This window comes from Quercus suber, unplaced genomic scaffold, assembly GCF_002906115.3.
Source record: "Quercus suber isolate HL8 unplaced genomic scaffold, Cork oak 2.0 scaffold_6, whole genome shotgun sequence".
In the NCBI taxonomy this organism is placed as follows: domain Eukaryota; kingdom Viridiplantae; phylum Streptophyta; class Magnoliopsida; order Fagales; family Fagaceae; genus Quercus; species Quercus suber.
The window spans coordinates 3,351,499-3,376,257 of NW_027069472.1; the positions used below are offsets into that span (position 1 = coordinate 3,351,499).

Below are 24,759 nucleotides of genomic sequence, written 5' to 3' on the forward strand. Positions count from 1 at the left end.
CGTCAAAAAAAGGAGTAACTTTCGCTCCTCGCTAGCTATAGGAAGTGGAATTACTCAGAAATGAGAAAACATATAATAGTAATAAAAAGAAGCAGTGGAAGTTTCTTGTAATTTTTCCTAAAAGGAGCACTGAAACTTCAGTCTGTTTCATTACTTCCAAAATTAATTCTAGCTCTCCTCAGTCTTTTCTCTCTCTTCATTTGCAAATTTCAGATTGGATTTCTACTCACTCCGATTCGACGCATTTTCAGCACAACGCAAGTGATCAGGTTGGGATCAAGTCATTTCTTCTTCCCTAATTTCAGATCCACCTGTTCTAGCCCCAATCTCAGGTGCGTCTCCTTCATTCTCTCTGTCTCATCTATTGTTAAAATTTTGTGGAGTTTGATGTGTTGTTACAGTCTTTTTTGCCTCTGATTTTCGGACCATTATGTGTGGGTTTATGATGTTTGTGCTATTTACTGGGTTTATGATATGAGATCAGAACTTCATATATCAACACCAAACCTTTAAAACTGAGATCTTTTGGGTTTATTTTATCAGATTAAAGCTTTTATTTTTTTCACCTTTGCATTCTTCTTTTATCTTCAGGTTGGGTTTGTATGTAGAAGAAACGTGGGTAGCCGTTCTGACATAGGCCCCACTTGCTTTTTACAAACCAAATACTGAGTTCAAGTTTGGGTTCCAAACAGGAATTTGAAAATTGAGAACTAAATTATGAAAATTGAGATATGGGTGTGTTGAGAATCAAACACTGTAAACTTTCAAATCTTTGAGACTTTGACCACACTTGCTTATGCCCCATTTGAGCTCTATATTAAATTGTCTTTTATTGCGATGATCTTAGCCACATAATAACTAGATTTGTACCGGCCGAAATGACCGGTAATTTCTGTACCGGCACCTACTCTGGTACAGAAATGCCTGTGTTTCGTGTCGGATTAAATACCTGTCTTACCGGGTTGATCCGGTCATACCGTACCAAAATACCGAATCCGGCCGATAAATGCATACTGGACCCAAAAAAAAGGTTAACTGTCACATCTAAAAGTCGCTCTCCCTCCTCTCAAAAACTTACTGTATTAGCGTCGATCACGTCGCCTACGCAGTAAACATGCTTCTTTGTCACCCTCACCTTGTTGATCTATCTCCCTTCTTCATCGTTGTCGTCTTTTTCTTATTCATTTGGTCTGCTCCTCTGGTTTATTTTCTTCTTTATTTTTGTTTTATACGGGTCTTAATTTATGCGCTGCTTGCCATGTGAGTATGTGACTGGCGTGAGTCTGATTCTACTGACCCCTCACGTGATGGGAAATTTTTTTTTTTTGAATTGAAGTGAATGGTTAAAAAGCTTTCTTCGATCCCATCCAAAAAAACAAAAAAAAAAAAAAAAAGCTTTATTCGAACTATAAGAAATTGTAGAAATAGGCAAATATTACTCCAATAGCTGTCGGCCACTCTTGTTTCATGGGAAATTGTTTATCATTCAATATCAATATTGTAGGCTTGTGCTCAGAAGCTTTATTGGGTAGTCAAGTAAAATATTGGGCTTGGATAGAGGTTTAAAATAGCTTGGACATGGGCTAGTAGCATAAACAAAATAAATAGGAATTTAAGTTCTAATCAAATATATTAAGTTATGTTTTAAGATTAATAAGCTCTAATTATTTTTATAAATTCATATATATATATATATATATATACTGTGATAAATTCGAAACGTAACACTGGTATTGACCGGTATTGAAATATATCGTTCCACTTATCAAACTAGTACGACATCCTACGAAATTGACTCCCACTCAATATTCCCACAATCAAAGTTTTAAGACTTTAGACATAAGAGTTGTAATAGCCACCTTAATTTTATGTTTTCAACAATGCTTGTAAATTGTGTCATAGGCTGCGTTTGGTTCAATGTAAATCTTATGAGTATAAAATGAATGCAGGGGAAAGTGAATTCTCGTAAGGAAAATGAATTCCCGTAAGGAAAATGAAATTCGAGTGTTTGGTTTTACAATGGAAAATAGTCCGGAAAACGATTTTCGGTGTTTGGTAACATTTTAAAAATGCTATTTTCTTATAAATTTTTCATATTTTCTCAGCCATTTTTTCAGCATCTAAACAAATTTTATTACAGAAAATTTCAAAATATACACTTAACACAACCAAAAATCAAAATAAAAACATTGAGGGAGAGGAAGAAAGAGTGAGATCGAAGGGAGAAAGAGTGACAGAGTGAGGGATAGAGAGATAGATCGGGAAAGAGAGAGAGAAGAGTGGATGGAGGACGGCAGCGGCCAGATTGGGTGAGTTTGGGGGTGGATCAGTCTTGGGTGGTGATGATCTAGATGGCGTGCCGATGAGCTTTCAGTGGTGACTATGGGTGCGATCTCGCTAGTGTTGGGGTGCAATCTCGATGGTGCTACAGGCCGCGCAATCTGGGCAGTGCTTCAAGCGGCCCGATCTCGTCGGTGCTGGGGTGCAACGAGATCGGTGCGATCTGGGGTTGGGGGCAATGGTGCGATCTGGGGTTGGGGGCGGTTGTGCGATCTGGGGTTGCTTCTGATGCTTGGTCTTCTTGCTCTCTCTCTCTCTCTTCTATTTTCCTGGAGTAGAAATCATTTGAAGGTAAAATAAAACCTGAAATTCATTTCTGGCTTGCTGGGGTTATTTTACAGTCAACGCGGAAATTGATTTCCGTTTGACTCAATCTTCTGTGCTTACCAAACACATAGGCTTTGTAAAATGATTTCTTGAAATTCTTTTCAACCAAAACACAAATGCAGCCTTATTCACAATTAAAATAGATTCTCATAAAATAAAATAAAAAACTGTTAAAAATAAAGTGAGGCTAGAAAAGCACAATCTCCATTAAATTTAAGAAGATAGTTTAAACTTTAAAGTTTTAATAGTTTGCAAGAATTTATTATTTAGACTTTTAGACTGGATTCAAGTAATTAATACATAAAACTAACAATATTTATGTTTTTGTTTTTTGAGCTGACATTATTTATTATTTTAGTCATGCAAAGATGCCGTCGTATAACTAATACTAGGCATATGCACAATATATATGAGCACCTGAACCATGCAACTGCACTTTTTAAATGCAAGAGAGAAAAGTTAAAGTTTTAAAATTATTCATTTGTTCTAATTTTAAAATTGAAAATGATTTTTTTTTTTTGAGTTTAAAAATCTCAGTTCTTAAAAGACAATTGCATGATTTTTTTTTTTACTTTACTTTAATAATTAATTTTTTTTAATAAATATACAAACAAACTATTAACTTGGAAGCAACGTCAAAAGCAATATAAAACAAAGTTTTGAATTCTATCTCGGATTTTTTTTTTTTTTTGGATTGGCCATAGGAATTCAATCCATAAACAACAATTTGTCTGCCTATTTAGGGGGGGGGTAAAAAAATATTATTGATATTGTTTGTTATAATTAGAATTCTACAATACAAACCAACACTCTTCTAATCCGTCGTTTAAAAAAATAATAATAATAAGAGAGAGAATTCTATTTTAATTGTATCACGTACAAAGCCAGTTTTGTTATAGTATTGTTATAGTAGTATTGTTGGCTCAGTTTTGTGAAAGTATTTGGTTATAATTTTTTTATTATGCATCTCTGTAGATTTGAATTTTGATTTAAATTATGAAATATGTTATTAATAACTCCTCTTTTCATTTGTCTGATGGTTCTTCATGTTTTTCTGTTTTTGTTTTCCTTTTGATTTTGCAGGTTTCCTAGGAACACAACCTAGCAGGTAAGAGAATCAGTAATGTTTTTATCTAATTTTTCTTTTAGGTACAATGATGTTTTACAATATTCCTCACTTAATGTCCCATATAATCTGGTATATAGAGAGTAGATAATTACAACCATCAAAATCTAAACCTTCCATAGGTGGTGTTTTACAAATATTAGAATCTAAATCTGCAGCTACAAAGAACTTGGTATGGTTTTTTTTTTTTTTTTTCATGAGTTTTTCTAATTCTATGTTTTTTAATTCTTTAGTTTGATTTCAAAAATATTTGCATGTTTATGATTCCTTTTTGTGGTAATAAGTTTCTATAGTTTAAAGGGTAGGTTTTTGTTTGCTTTTTATGTCAGAACATCCTCCTTCCTCCGTTGTAATTATTGAGTTTAAAACAAAAAATTTTTTAAACTAAAATTTTTACTTATCAATTTTTATGTTAGAATATATTCATGGACTTTGAGGTTTGTAAGATTTATAGTTGGAGTTTGTGCAAGTATTTGGTCAGGAATATAATTATGTGCTCTCTACTGTGTGGGCTAACGATACATTTGTTAGAGAAGCTTAAAATGTAATATCAACTTTCTCTTTTTTTTTTTTTTTTTTTTTATTAGGGAAGACCACAAGCAGAGAAGTTCTATTCCATTCAAAATTTACTATCAACTTTCTTCTTCTTTTCTTTCAATCTATAAACGTCTCACACAACTTTCATCCGCCAACTTCATATTAACTAAAATCATATTACAAGTTTAATGTCTATTTCAGTGCAGAGATTTATGGACATTGAGAACATGCTCTATTAGCTTGAACTCACATGTCTATAACAAAAATTACTCAAAGAAGAGATAAATTTGTGCATCGCATGAATTAGCGACTAGTTAATACATAAAACTAACAATATTTATGTTTTTGTTTTTTGAGCTGACATTATTTATTATTTTAGTCATGCAAAGATGCCGTCGTATAACTAATACTAGGCATATGCACAATATATATGAGCACCTGAACCATGCAATTGCACTTTTTAAATGCAAGAGAGAAAGGTTTAAAATTATTCATTTGTTCTAATTTTAAAATTGAAAATGATTTTTTTTTTTTTGAGTTTAAAAATCTCAGTTCTTAAAAGACAATTGCATGATTTTTTTTTACTTTACTTTAATAATTAATTTTTTTTAATAAATATACAAACAAACTATTAACTTGGAAGTAACGTAAAAAGCAATATAAAACAAAGTTTTGAATTCTGTCTCGGCTGTTGTTTTTTTTTTTTTTTTGGATTGGCCATAGGAATAGAATATTTTGGTGCCAGAGCGTGTTAGTGTATCGTTCTGGAATTCCACGTCGAATATGTATACATAAATTATTTAAATTACTTAATTTAGGAGTATAAAAATAAATTCCTTATACGGTGATATAATTATGAGATTGGTGATTAAAAAAATTTAAACTTGATACTACTTAGTAGTTAGTACAGCTGAGATGAGATTGTTTATTTAAAAATAATCAAATAAATAAGATTGTACTTGTTGTAGATGCTCTCAAAGGCTCTCAAAGGAAAAAAAGACTTGTCGTTATTGGGTAAAGTAAACTATGAGCGTTCCTAGAACGCTCCTGACTCCATTTCTTTAATTTATTTTTTGTACTTCTCAATTTTTCAGGTATTACTTTTTCCCCTTCGCATCTCTTTACCTTCTTCACTCACCTCACCTGACCAGACCTTTTTCTTCCCTCTCTCACTTTCTTCCATCTCACTGTAACCTCTCGGCCTCTCATGATCTACTCATCGTTTAGCTCTTCTCAAAAACAAAAAAACTCATCGTTTAGTTCTTTGTTTCCTCTCAGGAGCACTGAAATTTCTAGGAAGTGGAAGTACTCTGAAAAATATAATAAAACAGAGCAGTGGAAGTTTCTTGTAATATTTCCTAAAAGGAGCACTGACATTTCATCACTTCCAAATTTCTAGGTCCTCTCCAAATCCTCTCCTCAGTCTGCAAATTTCAGATTGGATTCTACATATTTTCAAAACAACGCAAGTCAGGTTGGGGATCAAGTAATTTCTTCTTCCCTAATTTATTTTCTTTTTTAATCTTTCTTCGGTTCTAAATTTCTAATTGATTATTATTTGTTTTTTGGTTTTTTTTTTAAATTTTGCATGCAGATCTATTTTTCTAATGGCTTTAGTGGACATGGAAACGGACTCGTCATCTTTCCCAAGTTCTTCTTCTTCTGCTGCTGCCCGATGGAATTATGACGTCTTTCTCAGTTTCAGAGGCGAGGACACCCGCTACAATTTTGTGGGTCATCTTTATGAAGCTTTGATACAAAAAGGCATTCACACTTTTAAAGACGATAAAAACCTTGACAGAGGAAAACCCATCTCACCAGAGCTGTTGAAAGCAATAGAGGAGTCGAGATTTGCTATCGTCATTATCTCAAAAGACTACGCATCTTCAGCTTGGTGCTTAGATGAACTTGCACACATCATTCACTGCAAGAAAGAGATGGAAATGACAATTCTTCCTGTTTTTCACTACGTGGAGCCATCTGATATACGGAAACAAATGGGAACTTTTGAGCAGGCATTTATTAAACATGAAGAAAAGGAGAACAAAGAAAGGGTGGAGAAATGGAGAGATGCTTTGAGACAAGTGGGCAATCTCGCTGGATGTCATTTAAAGAATGATAGGTAATTAAACTTGACTAATTATTTATTTATTTTAAATATATTCAGATGACCCACTTCATATATATAACTTTATTTGGAACCTTAAGCAGACCTACATACATGTTTCATTCTACTTCTTTCAATTTTTTCCTGAGTGGATTGCTTTACATATTTTTGTTTCACTCAACCGAATTGAACATTATATATGTTTTTTTTTTTTTGCGTGAACTCTTGGTGGTTCAAATTCAATGCATATTGTACCTTTTTGGTTGCAGGTATGAGACAGAACACATCAAAGACATCATGGGATGGATATCACTTCACTTGAAATATGATGCATTCCCTTACATTACTAGGGACCTGGTTGGAATATACTCTCGAATGGTGGAATTGGAGTCGTTTTTAGCTATAGGGTCAAACGATGTTCGCATTATAGGGGTTTGGGGAATGGGGGGAATGGGTAAGACAACTCTTGCTAGAGTTGTTTACCATATGGTTTCTAAAGAATTTGAAGCTTATAGTTTTATTGAGGATGTTAGGGAAAATTCTGAAAAACATGGTTTAGTTGGACTACAACATAAACTTATTTCTAATATTTTGGAGGAAACAGATTTGAAAATTAGAGATAAGTATGATGGAGTTCTCAAGATTAGGAATAGGTTATGTCATAGAAGGATTCTTCTTGTTCTTGATGACGTAAATAAATTAGACCAGTTAAAAATGTTAGCTGGGGAGCATGATTGGTTTGGGCTGGGTAGTAGAATTATCATAACAACAAGAGATGTGCATGTGTTGAAAACGCATGGAGTAGATGAAATATATGAAGTTCAAGGATTGTATGATAAAGATGCTTTTCAACTTTTTTGCTCTAAAGCTTTTAAAAAAGATCATGTCCCAAATGAGTATTTAGTGATGTTTGAAGAATTTTTAAAGTATGCTGCTGGTCTGCCTTTAGCTCTTGAGGTTTTGGGTTCCTTCTTGTTTGAGAAAGATACCAATGAATGGAAAAGTGCATTAAAGAGATTGAAAGAATATCCTAATACAGAAATTCTGGATGTACTTAAAATAAGTTTTGATGTACTCCAAAAGTTAGAGCAGGAAATATTCCTGCATATTGCATGCTTCTTTAATCACAAGAAGAAGGATCATGCAGTAGACATACTAGATAGTCTTGGCCTTTACGCTGTTATTGGATTGAAGGAACTCATTAATAAATCTCTCTTGAAAATTGATAATGGAGATAGATTGTGGATGCATGATTTACTTGAAGAAATGGGTAAGAACATAGTTCGTCAAGAGTGTTCTAATGATTGTGGGAAGCGTAGTAGACTGTGGCGTAATGAGGACATTGACAACATGTTGAAAAAAAATAAGGTAAGAGGTTGTTTAGAGAATTTGAGCTCATTCCCTACCTTCTTGTTCAACAAATTTGATATTTAAATATTTATGCTAATAAGATATTTCACAATTCACCAATTCCTTCTTGATTATCAGGGAAATGAAGTGGTTCAAGCCATGAATATTTTGTGTCGTAATATTGAATTAAAAGAGGTATGTTGGAGCCCTGAGGCCATTTCGCAGATGTACAATCTTAAATTTCTCAAAATTGATGGTGGTTTTTTCCATGACACTCCACATTTTAATTGGTTGGGTCTTCCAAATTCTTTGCCATCAACTTTCCATCTTCCAAATTCTTTAAGAGTTCTTGATTGGTGGGGTTATCCTTCAAATTCTTTGCCATCAACTTTCCAGCTAGATGAACTTGTTATGCTTTGTTTGCCACAAAGCAGAATTGAAAAACTTTGGATAGGAATAAAGGTAATTTTGTTATTAAGTATCCTTATAACTTTGCATTTAAATTTCAATAAATCGGACACTAGGAAACTCATCAACTTGACTTCTTTTTTAACTTTTTTTTTTCTTAAAACAGAATTTTGACAAGTTGAAGATCATCAACTTGTCAGGACCACACCTGATTATATCCCCAGACTTCACTGGAGTCCCAAATCTTGAGAAATTAAATCTTGCAAATTGTCAGAATTTACATGTGCTTCACCCATCCGTTGGAATTCTTAAAGAGCTTGTTCTTCTTTATTTGGATTTCACTTCGATTATGGAACTACCTTCATCAATTGGAGGCTTGATTTGCCTAACTTCATTGACTCTTAAGGGTTGCAAAAAACTTGTATGTCTTCCAAACACCATTTGTTGTTTGAAATCCCTTGAATGTCTTCGGCTTTCTGGGTGCTCAAATTTTGAAAACTTGCCAGAGAATCTAGGGAATGTCAAAGGCCTAAAGGAGCTTGATTTGAGTGGAACAGCTATAAAAGAATTACCTTCATCAATTGAACGTTTGATGCACCTTACTTCATTGACTCTATTTAATTGCCACAAACTTGTGAGTCTTCCTAACACCACTTGTGGTTTTAGGTTCCGTGGTGCTCTTGATCTTTCTATTTGCTCAAGATTCAAAAACTTGCCTGAGAACCCATGGATAATCGAAGGTCTAAAGATGCTTGATTTGAGTAAAACAGTTATAAAAGAGATGCCTTCATCGATTGAACGTTTGACAAGTCTTACTTCATTAACCCTCAGACATTGTGAATATCTTCAGTGTCTTCCTAGCGCCATTTGTAGTTTGAAATCGCTTGAATCTCTTGATCTTTTTGGATGCTCAAATTTGTACAACTTGCCAGAAAATCTAGGGAATGTCAAAAGTTTGCAAAAGCTTGATTTGAGGAGAACAACTATAAAAGAGTTGCCTTCATCAATTGAACGTTTGACAAGGCTTACTTTATTGGCCCTCCAAGGATGCAAAAATCTTGAAAACTTACCAGAGAATCTAGGGAATGTCAAAGGTCTAGAGATGCTTGATTTGAGTAAAACAGATATAAAAGAGATGCCTTCATCGATTGAACGTTTGACAAGTCTTACTTTATTAACCCTCAGACATTGTGAATATCTTCAGTGTCTTCCTAGCACCATTTGTAGTTTGAAATCGCTTGAATCTCTTGATCTTTTTGGATGCTCAAATTTGTACAACTTGCCAGAGAATCTAGGGAATGTCAAAAGTCTAAAGATGCTTGATTTGAGTGGAACAGCTATAAAAGAGTTGCCTTCATCGATTGAACGTTTGACAAGGCATACTTTATTGGCCCTCCAAGGATGCAAAAATCTTGAAAACTTACCAGAGAATCTAGGGAATGTCAAAGGCCTAAAGGAGCTTGATTTGAGTGGAACAGCTATAAAAGAATTGCCTTCATCAATTGAACGTTTAATGCACCTTACTTCATTGACTCTATTTAATTGTCACAAACTTGTGAGTCTTCCTAACACCACTTGTGGTTTTAAGTTCTGTGGTGCTCTTGATCTTTCTACTTGCTCAAGATTCAAAAACTTGCCAGAGAACCCATGGATAATTGAAGGTCTAGAGATGCTTGATTTGAGTAAAACAGATATAAAAGAGATGCCTTCATCGATTGAACGTTTGACAAGTCTTACTTCATTAACTCTCAGACGTTGTGAATATCTTCAGTGTCTTCCTAGTGCCATTTGTAGTTTGAAATCGCTTGAGTCTCTTGATCTTTTTGGATGCTCAAATTTGTACAACTTGCCAGAAAATCTAGGGAATGTCAAAAGTTTGCAAAAGCTTGATTTGAGGGGAACAACTATAAAAGAGTTGCCTTCATCAATTGAACGTTTGACAAGACTTACTTTATTGGCCCTCCAAGGATGCAAAAATCTTGAAAACTTACCAGAGAATCTAGGGAATATCAAAGGCCTAAAGGAGCTTGATTTGAGTGGAACAGCTATAAAAGAATTGCTTTCATCGATTGAACATTTGACGAGTCTTACTTCATTAACTCTCAGATGTTGTGAATATCTTCAGTGTCTTCCTAGTGCCATTTGTAGTTTGAAATCGCTTGAATCTCTTGATCTTTTTGGATGCTCAAATTTGTACAACTTGCCAGAAAATCTAGGCAATGTCAAAAGTTTGCAAAAGCTTGATTTGAGTAGAACAACTATAAAAGAGTTGCCTTCATCGATTGAACGTTTGACAAGTCTTACTTCATTAACTCTCAAAGGTTGTAAATATCTTGGATGCTCAAATTTGTACAACTTGCTAGAAAATCTAGGGAATGTCAAAAGTTTGCAAAAGCTTGATTTGAGTGGAACAGCTATAAAAGAGTTGCCTTCATCCATTGAACGTTTGACAATGCTTACTTTATTGGCCCTCCAAGGATGCAAAAATCTTGAAAACTTGCCAGAGAATCTAGGGAATGTCAAAGGCCTAAAGGAGCTTGATTTGAGTAGAACAACTATAAAAGAATTTCCTTCATCAATTGAACGTTTGATGCACCTTACTTCATTGACTCTATTTAATTGCCACAAACTTGTGAGTCTTCCTAACACTACTTGTGGTTTTAAGTTCCGTGGTGCTCTTGATCTTTCTACATGCCCAAGATTCAAAAACTTGCCAGAGAACCCATGGATAATCGAAGGTCTAGAGATGCTTGATTTGAGTAAAACAGCTATAGAAGGGATGCCTTCATCAATTGGCCGTTTGACTAACCTTACTGCATTGGCTCTAAGATTTTGCATGAATCTTGTGCACCTTCCTAGCATCATTTGTAGTTTGAAGTTGCTTAATTTTCTTGATCTTTTTGGATGCTTAAAATTGGAGATCTTGCCAGAGAACATAGGAAATATGAAAGGTTTGGAGGAGCTTAATTTGTGTTGGACATCCATAAAAGAGGTTCCTTCTTCCATTGTTCTCCTTAAAAATCTCAAAAAACTATATATCCGTAGATGGAAATTATCTGAATTTTATTCACAACCAGCAAGTCTTGAGTCGATGGACCCATTATGGAATTTATCACATTCCCAGCCAACAAGTCCTCTGGAGTGCATAGGATTGCCGTCATTTTTATATTATTCCCTGCCAGCAAGTCCTGTTTTGGAGGGCTTATTATTTTCTTCCTTATCGGGTCTGCATTCTTTAACATATTTGCATATTAATGATTGCGATCTTTTATTAATCCCCAATGACATTGGCTGCCTTTCATCTTTAGAATGCTTAAACCTAAGTGGAAATAATTTTGTTTTCCTTCCTGAAAGCATGTCCCAACTCTCTAATCTTCGAAGTCTCTATTTGGAGGGTTGCAAGAGGCTTCAATCATTGGGAAATGTTCCGTCAACTATCGATTCTGTAATTGCAAACAATTGTAGCTCACTGGAGAGATTGCCAGAACTGCAATTTTATCCTTTTAGGTCAAACTACTCCCGTTTCCAATGTTTCAACTGCTTCAAATTGGTTGACTATATTCAAAACGGCAGTAACATGCTTCAGGTCTCTGTCTCTGTCTCTGTCTCTGTCTCTCTGTCTCTCTGTCTCTCTCTCAATTCCTAACATTATGCCTTGTTTATTTCAGGGACTACCAAATATTGTTATTCCTGGAGGTGAAATTCCAAAATGGTTTAGCCATGAGCGTCGAGGTGATAGCATGCAGTTGCCTTTTCGTGGGTTTGATGAGCTAATAGGAATTGCGTTGTGTGTTGTTTTTGTACCCAATGGGTCACGTCAATATCATATATATCAGAATTTTAAATGTAATTTTTGGCTCAATGGATTGTATATTGCAGATTTCGCACAATCTTATTATTTTAGGACAGAATTTGGTAGGGTTGAATCACCTCATATTTGGTTGCTATATTTGCCCACTCACCATTTCATCTCCAATCGGGGCAAAATACATAGTCTCATTGATGCCTATGGATTCAGTCAACTCGAGATTAAAATATATGTTGAGGTGGTGGAGAAAATTGGGGTTCGGTTGGTATACAAGCAAGACATGGAAGATCCCAATCAAACCATGGCACAGTGCATCAACAACAACACACTGTATGAGGATTTAGGTGTACTACGTCATGATATTGACAATTCAGCCGTAGAAAGTAGCAGGAATAGGCAAAGCCGTGATGTGGATGATGGGGCTGGACCTAGTGGAGAAGGCTACTTTAATGGGGAATCACAGCCAAAGTGGATTCAAAGGGAAATTTTTGACTTCTTTTCTAGTAAGTGAACGTCTTTTCTTCTTACTACTTTACAAGTCATCATCTTTTTTTTATTTTATTTTAACCAGGTTAGTATAATACAAATTTTTCGTGTTTTCTTGTTTGTGAACTTTTATTTATTGGAAGGAGAGGATGAAATGCCCAAGAATCTTGAATCCATTCATGGAGGGAAGGAGGATATTTACCAAGACATTAAAGGTCCCAATCAGACTATGACACAGTTAAGCATTAACAGCAGGATGCTCTATGAGGATCTAGGTGATCTCCACCATGATCTTTACAATTCAGCTGCAAAAGGTAACAGAAATAAGCGAAGCCGTGCTGAGGAAGATGGGGCTGGACCTAGTGGAGAAGGCTGCTCTAATAAGGAACCAGAGCTAAAGCGGATTCATTGAGTTGGAGAATTTATGGCTGATTATGAGGATTCTAGCTAAAGGGAAATTATTGACTTATTTGCCAGTAAGTGAACATCCTTCTTATTTTTTGGGGACATATACTATCTTTTTTTACAGAAAAATGTTAACTTCAATGTATTGTGCTAGTTGCACCTTAGCATTACCTGTTTAACACTTGCAGCAAAATCAGCCCAAACTCAAAATTAAAATCATACCATATCACTTTTCTGTTTTAGGTTTATTTTATTTTATTTTTTATAATCAGGTTGGAGCAATACAAACTTTTCTTGTTGTCTTGTTGGTGAACTTTTATTTAGTGGAAGGAGAGGATCCAACGTCCAAGAAGCTTGAATCCATTCACAGGGGGAAGAGGGATAGTTAACAAGACATTGAAGATCCCAATCAAACTATAACACAATTAAGCATCAACAGCAAGACGCTCTAAAAGGATCTGGGTGATCGCCATCATGATCTTCACTATTCAACCTTAGAAGGTAGCAGAAATAAGCAAAGCCGTGATGATGATGGCTGGGCTGGACCAAGTGGAGAAGACTACTCTAGTGACGAACCCCCATCAAAAGACTTGGAGGATGTATGTCTGATTCTAAAGAATTTTGTACAAGGAATGTTTCGACTTTTTTGCTTGTAAGTCATCATCTTTCTTCTTTCTATTACAGTTTACAAGTCTTGATGTTCTCTTTTATTTTTTGGGGACTGGTATCCAATGAAATAAAAGTGTGGGTTTTGAATGTCGGGTTTAAATTGGCATGATAAAAAATTTAAAATTGTCATATGTATAAATTAGAGTTTTTCTTTTTAGATTTTTACCCTTGTTTTGGCACATATACTAGCATTGAGAGAGGGAAAAAATAAAGTTCAAAGTATTGTGCTAGTTTTTTTTTGGGTAAAGTATTGTGCTAGTTAACATTACCTTTTGGCACTCACATCCCAATCGCCACAAACTCAAAAATAAAATTCATTCCATATCACTTTTTCTTAAGTTTTTTCATCAGTTTTGAATAATTCAAAATTTTCTTCTTGAGTGGAAGGAGGGAATCCAAGAAACTTGAAGCCTATCGCAGTGGTAAGAGGGAAGGTTACAAGAGCGACGGTGATGAATTAGCCACGGAGGATCCCTCCTCTCAAACCCACCTGGGCACTCGCTAAACTGGTCAAGAATTAACCTAGGGTTCCTTTTTTCTGTATGTGTGTCAGTGTGTGTATCTATATGTGTGGCTTTGTTTAATTGGTTTTGTAGAGTTAAGCCTTGGCATCAGTGTAGAGAAATTACAGAATCTCTTGTCCCATGTTTTTGTGCTATTTTGTAATCTCCTATTTTCTTAGTGAAATTTTCTGTTAGACATCGTCCGTGGATGTAGGCCTAAAGCTGAACCACGTAAATTTTTGTGTTTCATGTATCACTGTCTTTTTTATTTCTACTTCGCATAACAAACTATTATTTTGTTACACAACAACAAATATGCACAAAATAACGTAGTATTAGTTTGTTAGACACAACAAACCATAAAAGCTTCCACTAACCCAACAGTTTGTGATTGGAGCAATGTCTGCTTTATGAAATGAAGTTGCATTGTTGTAATGACTGAGTGCCCTGTTGGGCTTGGAAAGTGTGGTTGCAAATGTAGCTGTTTGTACTTTGGTAGCAGAGAGGAGTGGCTGTTTGAGTGTTGTTTTTGCCGGGATGTTACTTGTGCCCAGCTTTGTTTGAAGTTTTTTCTTCTAGTGTTATTATAAATAAAAATTAATTATTCATTAAAAAAATTCCCCTGAGGTTTGTTGTATTAATATTTCTCTTGGGCTGTTGGTTCTGCTAGTGACAAACAAAATACTCAAGAACCTTTAGCGACAAGTGCTACATTTTTTATCATCTTGAAGTTGTGATAGCGGCAGAAGAAATCAAGCCACTTGATAGTATCATTATCTTCAAGAGCAGTGAGTAACTTGATCATCCTAAGCAGCCATCTAAACCGCCTTCCCAACAAGCTCTATTGCTGCATTTCACACAGCCTCATCAATACTCAACTGTGCTCTTAGCATATTCCTATTCCTCTTCCTCTTCTACTCTCCTTTCTTCTTTCTCTAATGTCTTTCTAGCTATAAACGGACTCAAATTTTGCCATGATTTGCTTTGAACTTATTAGAGGCGTAAACCAGACTTTGGGGCAATTGATCTTTAATGCTCCTTAAAGGGAGAAGATTGCCTGCTGTAAGAATCTATTGCCATTCCCAATAATTCATTTAAAAATTTTTAAGGACTTGTTAGTTTTGAATTAGTTGAATTAGTCGAACTAGGTTGTATTTCTGATACTCCCTACACTATTTTCCTTCTTTTTTGTGTTTGAATAGAGCAAAAAGACCATGCAGAAGCAAAGTTATCAATTCCATTTTGTTCAAGTTATTTATCGGGATGAATCATCCCTCCATCCACCTCGACCTAAATTTTAGTATGTTTCACTAACTTCTGGTCTGGTTGATATAGTATTTTCAGCTAATATGTGAACAAAACATTAACTTTTTTGTTTGTCATTTTTAATTTAAAATGTTTTACTCATAAAATATGAAATTAGAATTTGGTTGTTTGATTTGATGTCATGAGAAATTTGAACCCAATGATTAGGAAGTGGTCAAAATCATGTCATACTAAGCTGGTTGAGCAATTTAGGTTATTGACTTGATTCATCATAAATTGTTTTTCTTGATTTGATAATTAAAATTTGGTCCTTTTAGGCTAACTCTTATTCATCCTAAATTAATTGGGTTTTTGTTATGCAATGAGATATTATAAACCTCTTTGTTGAGTAATAATTATGTTAAGAACATGTATTATTTGATAATAAATAATGCTTGAATCTTTGAATTATTTAGGACCTTAGTCAATGAATGAAGTTTTCACAAAAATGTTTTCTTTCAATTACCCCATTTTGTTAGGGTGTGTGTAAAAGAACAATAATGGATTATGCCTTGTGAAGTACAAAATTTATCAAATTCAGTTGAGTACATTCACCTAGAGGTCAAGCCATGGATTATTAGTCCACAATAAGCTACCATTAAAATGCCCTATGTTACCCAGTGTTGACGACTTCTAGAAGAATTTCAAGTGCCTATACTCTTCCTGATCCAAAATTATTTGCCTCATCTATATTAGATTAGTTGGACTAAAAGAAGCAAAAGAATTCATAGCTAAAGCAAACTAAAAATCTCTGCCTCTAAAGTGCAAAAAAATTTAGTCTTAACTGTTTGATTACTTGATAATCCAATTCACATCATCATAAAAAACATTTATCTTTTCTATTCAAACTAGGTGCCCACCTTGATAGTGTTTTGAACTTGTTGTGATAGGTTTGGCACCTGACATAAAGCCAAAGGTCCAAGGTTTAATTCACCACTATCAGTTCATGGAGTTTGGGGGTGTTTCCTAGACAAGGAGTAGAATAGTCTGGTCAAAGACTGAGACACCACTTCTTTATATTGAGAGAGAGAGAGAGAGATTAAGATTATGTGTCTCAATAAATTAAAACTAGCAAAATCCAGAATGAAAGATCTAATCTTAATTATCCATCTCATTTCTCAGAATCATTTTCTGTACACAGTATAGTGTATCATCTATATCTTATAGAAACTACCTTCCATCTTCAAAAACCACATTTCTCCACACACATACACCCATTAAACTTGATATTGCAACTGCCAAATAATGAAACAATGACATTCTTTCTGGCTCGCCAAAACTTAAACCCCAAAAGCCCACAAAATATAACACTTCATTAATAACAAAACCAGCCTGTATGGTCAGTCTGCCAAAAAGCTCAGCCTGCTTTGTCACAAAAATGATCAACACTTTCCCTTTTGCAATATTCTTTTTTTACTTAAAGCCTTGAAATCCAGTACCTCTGATTCCAAGATAGCTCACATAGCCCCACAGCAGCCATTCCTACAACGAACAACCACAAAGACCAGTTAAATGGAAATAAATGTTCAATACAAACAGTAAAAATTTTGTAAGCAAATAGGGAAAAAAAAGTATAGTGCATTTTTCAAAAGTGCCAAACATAGACTAAACTCTAAAAGCAACAGAATTAATTACAATACAAGTCAATCATCAAAGAAAAATGAAGATTAATTTTCTAGTCAATGCAAGCAAATGCACATACATCACCCGTTATAATTCTTTTTGCAAAAAAAAGGTTGTGCTTAAGATTTGAATTTGCACACCTTTGGTTAGCCAATCATACAATTAGGAGTTAAAAAGAAACTAAGTTAAACCCAACTTCCTCCTATTCAGACTTGACTCTTGCAAAAGATTTATAGAACTCAATATTGGCTCAAGCTTCATTCCAGTTTCAATATTCTGATTCTCAACTCTCTTCCAAGCTAATTGCAAGCTCCAAAAAACTTCTAAATGGTAGTTGTTTTGAGTATTTAAACTTCAAAAGCTGATGAGTTCTACATCAAGGGTAAGGTTTCTCTTGTTTGCAAATGGAGAACCAGAGAGAGCAATATCCATCTTGTACATGAAAAGCTCATGGCATTTTCGATGTGGTGCTACAATCCCACAGAGAGATAACAAAAAATGAAAATAATAAAATAATAAATAAAAACAGATAAGTTGAGAAGAATGTGCTGTACTGCTGTCTATGCCTGATTCCTAAAATGAAAGAATCAGATCAGTTTGAAAAGAAGAATATTCCCTCAGATCTTTGATGGAGAACATCTATCAAGCCAGTGCACGAGAAGAGCATAATGATGCTTAAGCTCAAAAGTCAGAACATAGTTCAAGCACAGGTCATCTAGCTTAACAAACAAGCCAAGCAAACTTTGATCAAGTTGCTTGCAAGAAGCTTGGCTCTATTTTTAGCATTGCAGTATCTTGAGAACAGCTTTTCACATGTACCTACCACAAGTAAGAAAAGAGTTGGAAGAACAGGTGACCAATCCTCTACTTTCATACACAGCCTCGTCAAATCCTCAATCGTGCTCTTAGCATATTTCTGTTCCTCTTCCTCCTCCACTCTCTTTTCTTCTTTCTCTAATGCCTTTCTAGCTTGGACCGAACTCAAATACTTGTCAACTTGCTCTTGGAACTTATCATAAGCATCAACCAGCTCTTGGGGCAATTGACCTCTAATGTGCCTTAAAGAGAGAAAATCACCTGCTGATAGCATCCGATGCCATTCCTAATGCTCTTCCAAGGAACCCAAGAAATCATGGACCGCTTCATCAGTCCAAGTTCTGAAGATTTCTCGAACCTCATTTTCAATTTGAAAGTCAAATTTAAACCCATCACTTTGCTTCAACTTCTTAAAAACATGCTGCAAAATCTTCATCCCCAGTATCTTTCTATTCCTCTCTCTAGCATTTTTAAATTCTAAAGCTCTAACTTCCTTTTGCCTAAGCTACTTCTTCCGTGCCCTAATTGCTTTCTCCGTCATGGGAGGATGCAAAACTGAAGGTGGAACTGCCTGTAGTTCCATACCTAGAAAACTAATATTCTCAGATACTGCACTATGAATTGCCGTCTTCATTTTATCCACCCTCAAATCCAACCTACCTTCTAAATATTTCAAAACCCAATTCTTAAAGTCCATGGTCAACATCTTTGACCCCGACGTTATCGCTAATATTTCATCCAAATACCTGACCACATACATCTTCACTGGCTTATAAAACAGGCCAGACATCCAAACAAGCTGCTCTGATTTAAACCTTGGATTCTCCTGATTTTTCTGAAGACGCATATCTTGAATTTCTTTATCAAACCCATTAAAGTAAATATTAATCAAAATTGAACACAACCCGCTTTCTTGAGGAAACCCCCTTCCTAAGTAACAACCACCCAATTCAATTCCCACCACCTCACATTCAAACAACATCTTTATTAAACCAATCAAAGAACCATCTTTTAAACTTATTTACATGCCTATCATCAAACCTTTCTCTATCAAACCTGACACTAAACCACCAACTAGGATTCTCTACCGAGTTCTTAGAGCATTCTCATTAAGGGTGTCAAATGCCAAATTGACACCCCAAACTTTAAAAACACACCTCCATCAAAAGTTTTAAATGCCAATTACTTTGGCATTAATGAACAGTGTGGTCTCAAATTTGAGACCGCACTGTTCACCAATTGTAAAACTTTTATTATTTTTTTAATTCAAGTGAGGGCGCACTTTCTTTTCTTTATTATTTCTGTATTTCTCTATCCTATCACTTCTCTCTTCCGTCTTCTCTCTTCTCTGTCTCGTGGTGGCGAGGTCTGATGGGTTTGGGTCCGATTGGATAGTTCGATGGTTGTGGGTGGTGGCAATGATGATTCTTGGTCGGCAATTGTGGTCCGATGGGCATGGGTCGTGGGTTCGACGGCCCAATGGTCATGGTGGAGGTTCGGCATGGGCGATGGAGGTTTCTTTTTCTTCTTCTTCTTCTTCTTCTTTGTTCATTTCTGCTGTGGTTTGTGGTCGTGGTTTTGGTTCGACGTGGGTCGTGGGTCACCGATCCTAGGTTTGTGTGTGTGCGTGATGGGTTTTGGTTCACCGATCTGGGTTTGGTTCCTGTGGGTTTTGGTTCGGCGTGATGGGTCTGCTGATGGGTTTTGCTGGTTGTTTTTGTGGTGGTTGGTTGTGATTTTGGTGGTTAGTTGTGGTTATATTTTGGTTTTTTTCTTTTTCTGTTCTTCTTGCAGGGGGTTGTGGTTGCCACAATGATGTTGTGACTTGTGGTGGTGGTAGCTGTGGTGGGTTGTGGTTGTTACAATGGTGGTAGGGGTGGTAGAGGAGGTGGTGGTTGTGAAATGGGTGGGTGGATATGGTGGCTGGCAGTGCTGGGTTGTGAAAGAGAGACACAGAGGAGAGAGAGTCAAAGAAAGAGAGAGGAAAAATAAAAAATGATAAAGAAAGAATATTTAAATGAAGTGTTAAAAAAATAGAAGATTTGATAGAAAAGATGTTGTAAAGTAGGGTGTTATATGTTATAAAATTAGGATTTAAGAGAATAAATGCTAAATTTTTTGCAAACCTTGATGAGAATGCACTTAAGGTACCTAATCGCGCCATGGCGTCCCATACCGACAAACCCACCATAAGAAAAAGTTACAAACCATTCATCATACACAATTTCCAACACCATCCTAATAGCTTCAATCAAAACCTTTAATTTCAAGTTGGGCAAGACCAAGGACTCACCTTTCATTCTTGAAGGCGTCATTGTGACACAACACACTTCAATATCAAACCGATTCTCACGGAGCTGGCTTCCCATTTCTTCTATATCAAACCGCCTCGAGACCGAGTTGAGAAGAGACTGTGAGTCAAGGGAGTTGAGGGCACTGTTGGGTTGTGGAGTAGTGAGGTTTTGGCAGGCAGTGAGGAGGACATTGGGCAAAGCAAGGACATTTGAGACAAGATTGGAGAAGTTGCCATGTGAGTATTGAGTGAGAACTAAGGCTTTGAGTTGGGGTTTTGTGAGGGCTTTTATGGGGTTTTGAGTTTGGGTTTTGGGTGGTGGAGATGGGTTTTGTAAGAGAGTTGAGAATAGTCTAAGAGAAGCGCGATTTGGAGACCTGAATTCAAGTGGGTTTATTCTTCTGAGGTGTATAATCATTGAGACAACGAGAAGAAAAGTGGTAGGTTGGACTTTTGATTTTGTTTTGGGGGTTTAAGGTTTCTGCCTGAGTTCAAACTTGAGTGAGTAGTTCTGGTTGCAATTGCAAACATCAAATTTTTTTTTTTTTTGGTGGTGAATTTCGTTTTTTGAACCTGGACTTTAGTTTGGTTTTAATTAAATGAATTTAAATTATTTTTTTTAGTCGAAAATAGGTTATTTGTATTTTAATTAGGGGGATCCTTCTCATTTCTATCTCCTTTTTTTTTTTTGGTTTATAAATCATATTTTTAGGCTAGTGTTTTTGCCCATAAAATGGAGCCAAATGAGAGATTTAACACTATCTCTTCCTCACTAAATTTTCGTTTTAAATCACAAGATAGAGAAGGGATTAATTCCCTCCCCCTGTGATTTGTCTCTAAATCTTTTCTTTCTATGAATATTACATGTTTATTTAGAAAAAACAAATGTTTAACATTGATTTCAATAAGAGATTTTATGACCTAAATATTTTTAAAGTGTAATTTTCTTAATTAGCATCAAGTCATTAACTAGCTTTTACAAATTAATAATAAATAAATAGAAAAAGATCATCAACTTGTTGAAATTGCTGGGAATGCAACATAGAAACATAAAAATCATCTTCCAAACTACTTTTTATGCTAAAGCAGCATAGATTGAACTAATACATATTGGGAATTTTGCTAATTTAGTACTTTTGCAATTCAATTGGTAATGCCATGACATAAACTGATATTTATTGGAATAAGTATTGATAAAAAAAAATTTATCAAGATTGAAAAACAATTTTTTGGTTGAAACTGTGATCTCATAAATAAGATATTCTGATAATTGATATTTAGCTCACTTTCAATGCAAGCCTATCACATGCATAAATATTAGAGGCAAGGAAGTACATTCAACCCACCAATCGACCCAATATTTCAGGTTATTTTTTGCGGGTTGAATTAGGTGATGGATTGGGTTGTGTTTGTTTTTGTTTTTCTTGTTTTTTTTTTTTTTTTTTTTTTTAAAGCTTGGATCGGGTTAGGTGCGAGTTGGCAAAATTTTTTACTGGAATAACCTGATCTCACCGATATTAAAACTAATTATGTAAATAATGCTGGTTTATTGAATAATATACTTAAATAATTAAATGAAACCGCAATTTTTCTATTTGGTTTGACAAAATGGCCCTATCATGATTACCTAATCCAAACCTTACATTGCATTCTTTTTAGAGCTATTCTATTGATGAACCCCATCCAAAGACTACCTGGATGCATGGCTGATTCTAAAGAATTTGGTATAAGGAATGTTTCGACTTCTTTTCCTGTAAGTCATCATCATTCTTCTTGCTATTACAATTCACGAGTCTTGATTTCCCTTTTATTTTGGGGAGGGGAATCCAATGAAATGAAGGCGTGGGTTTTGTTTCTCAAGTTTAAATTGGCATGATAAAAAAAAACTAATTTGTAACTGGTATAAATTGGAGTTTTTCTTTTCAATTTTTATACTAGCATTGCAAGAGGGAAAAAAGAAAGTTCAAAGTATTGTGCTTGTTAACATCACCTTTTGGCACTCACATCCCAATCACTACAAACTCAAAAATTAAAATTATTCCATATATCTATTTTTTTTAAAGTTTTTTCATCAGATTTGAATAATTCAAATTTCTCTTCTTGGCTTGTTAGGGCACTTTTATATAATGGAAGGAGGGTAGTTATGAGAGAGATGTTGAAGAATTACGCGGTGGTAAGAGGGATAGTTATGAGAGAAATGTTGAAGAATTACCCGAGGGTCACTCCTCTCAAACTCACCTTGGCACTCGCTCAAGTGGGCAAGAATTAATCAAGGAGGGTTACTTTTTGCTGTACGTGTGTGTATATATATGTGTGTGGATTTGTTTAATTGGTTTTATAGAGTTTAAGCTATGGCATTAGTGTAGAGAAATTAAAGATTCTCTTGTCTCATGCTTTTGTGTAATTTTGTTATCTCCCATTTTATTAGTGAAATATTATGTTAGACATTGTCCATGGATGTAGACTTAAAGCCGAACCACGTAAATCTTTGTGTTACATGTGTGATTGTCTTTCTATTTCTATTTCGCATAACATATTATTATTTTGTTACACACAACAAATAAGCATCAAATAACCTACTATTAGTTTGTTACACAAAACTAATAAGCATAAAAGCTTCCACTAACTCAACAGTTTGTGATTGGAGCAATGTATGCTTATGAAATGAAGTTGCATTGTTGTAACAATTGAGTGCCCTGCTGGGCTAGTAAAGTGCAATTGCAAATGTAGCTATTTGCACTTTGGTGGCACAGAGGGGTTGTTTGAGTGTTGTATTTGCTGGGTTGTAATTTGTGTCCAGCTTTGTTTGAAGTTTTTTCATCTAGTGTTTTGATAAATAAAAATGAATTATTCATTAAAAAAATTCTCCAAAGGTTTGTTGTATTACTTTAATTCTCTTGGGCTGTTGGTCGATTCATCATGCTTCTCTGCTAGAGACAAGCAAAATACCCAAGAACCCTTAGTTATGAGTTCCTAAATTTTTTAACATCTTGAAGTTTTGATAGCAACAAAAGAAATCAAACCATTTGATAGTATCAGTATCTTCAAGAGCAATGAGTAACTTGATCATCCTAGGGCGATCCATGATATTTGTAAACGCAACCAACAACCTTCCTAACAAGCTGTATTGCTGCATTTCACACAGCCTCATCAATTACTCAACTGTGCCTTAGCATATTCCTATTCCTCTTCCTCTTCTACTCTCCTTTCTTCTTTCTCCAATGTCTTTCTAGCCAGAAATGGACTCAAATTTTGTCATCATTTTCTTGGAACTTATTATAGGCATCAACAAGACCTTGGGGCAATTGATCCTTAATGAGCCTTACAGAGAGAAAATTGCCTGATGTAAGAATCTATTGTCATTCCCAATAATTCATTTAAAAATTTTTAAGGACTTATTAGTTTTTAATTAGTCAGATTAGTCGAACTAGGTTGTATTTTTTATACTCCTACACTATTTTCCTTCTTTTTGTGTCTGAATAGAGCAAAAAGTCCATGCAGAAGCAAAATTATCAATTCCATTTTGTTCAAGTTATTTATTGGGATGAATCATCCCTCCATCCACCTCAACCTAAATTTTAGTACGTTTCACTAACTTCTGGTCTTGTTGATATAGTATTTTCTGCTAATATGTGAAAAAAAACATTAACTTTTTTGTTTGTCATTTTTTATTTAAAAGTTTTACTCATAAAATATGAAATTAGAATTTGATTGTTTGATTTGATGTCATGAGAAATTTGAACCCAATATGTCATACTAAGCTGGTTGAGCAATCTAAGTTACTGACTTGATTCATCATAAATTGTTTTTCTTGATTTGATAATTAAATTTTGGTCCTTTTAGGCTAAACTCTTATTCATCCTAAATTAATTGGGTTTTTGTTATGTAATGAGATATTATAAACCTCTTTGTTGAGTAATAATTATGTTAAGAACATGTATTATTTGATAATAAATAATGCTTGAATCTTTGAATGAGCATTATTTAGGACCTTAGTCAATGTATGAAGTTTTCACAAAATGACATGTTTTCTTTCAATTACCCCAGTTTGTTAGGGTGTGTGTGGAAAAGAACAATAATGGATTATGTCTTGTGAAGTACAAAATTTATCAAATTCAGATGAAGTACATTCACCTAGAGGTCAAGCCATAGATTGTTAGTCCACAATAAGCTACCATTAAAATGCCCAATGTTACCCAGTGTTGATGACTTCTAGAAGAATTTCAAGTGCCTATGCTCTTCCTAATCCAAAATTATTTGCCTCCTCTTTATTAGATTTAACTGGACTAAAAGAAGCAAAAGAATTCATATCTAAAGCAAACTGAAAATTTCTACCTCTAAAGTGCAAAAAAATTCAGTCTCAACTGTTTGATTACCTGATAATCCAATTCACCTCATCATAAAAAACATTCTTTTTTCTGTTCAAACTAGATGCCCACCTTGGTAGTGTTTTGAACTTGTTGGGCTAGGTTTGGCACGTGACATAAAGCTGAAGGTCCAAGATTCAATTTACCATACTATTAGTTCATGGGGTTTGGGGGTGTTTCCTAGACAAGAAGTAGTATAGTCTAGTCAAAGGCTGAGACACCACTTCTTTTGAGAGAGAGAGAGAGAGAGAGAGAGAGAGAGAGAGAGAGAGAGAGAGAGAGAGAGAGA

At 34.9% G+C, this 24,759-nt stretch overlaps 1 protein-coding gene, 1 long non-coding RNA gene and 1 pseudogene across 10 annotated transcripts; 2 read left to right on the plus strand and 1 right to left on the minus strand.

Annotated features, from left to right (window-relative positions):
- On the plus strand, positions 1-15,210 carry LOC112030241 (disease resistance protein Roq1). 9 transcript variants are annotated; one of them, XM_065773555.1, is made up of 11 exons: positions 1-332; positions 3,751-3,775; positions 5,730-5,816; positions 5,925-6,452; positions 6,707-7,805; positions 7,926-8,249; positions 8,362-11,781; positions 11,864-12,506; positions 12,633-12,965; positions 13,167-13,546; positions 14,737-15,210. In XM_065773555.1, the coding sequence occupies exons 4-9, from the start codon at positions 5,938-5,940 to the stop codon at positions 12,899-12,901; spliced, it is 6,270 nt and encodes a 2,089-aa protein (XP_065629627.1). In that variant the 5' UTR covers positions 1-332; positions 3,751-3,775; positions 5,730-5,816; positions 5,925-5,937; the 3' UTR covers positions 12,902-12,965; positions 13,167-13,546; positions 14,737-15,210. The 9 variants fall into 9 exon arrangements, with proteins under 9 accessions (XP_065629627.1, XP_065629621.1, XP_065629617.1 ...); XM_065773549.1 differs by lacking the exon at positions 14,737-15,210 and adding an exon at positions 13,945-14,334; XM_065773545.1 differs by lacking the exon at positions 14,737-15,210 and adding an exon at positions 13,951-14,334.
- A 1,958-nt stretch (positions 15,211-17,168) lies between these two features.
- Positions 17,169-20,590, minus strand: LOC112030242 (nuclear intron maturase 3, mitochondrial-like; annotated as a pseudogene).
- A 987-nt stretch (positions 20,591-21,577) lies between these two features.
- Positions 21,578-22,618, plus strand: LOC136067771 (uncharacterized). Its single transcript, XR_010629188.1, has 2 exons — positions 21,578-21,856; positions 22,216-22,618. It is a non-coding gene; the product is annotated as an uncharacterized LOC136067771 (long non-coding RNA).
- The last annotated feature ends 2,141 nt before the right edge of the window (positions 22,619-24,759 follow it).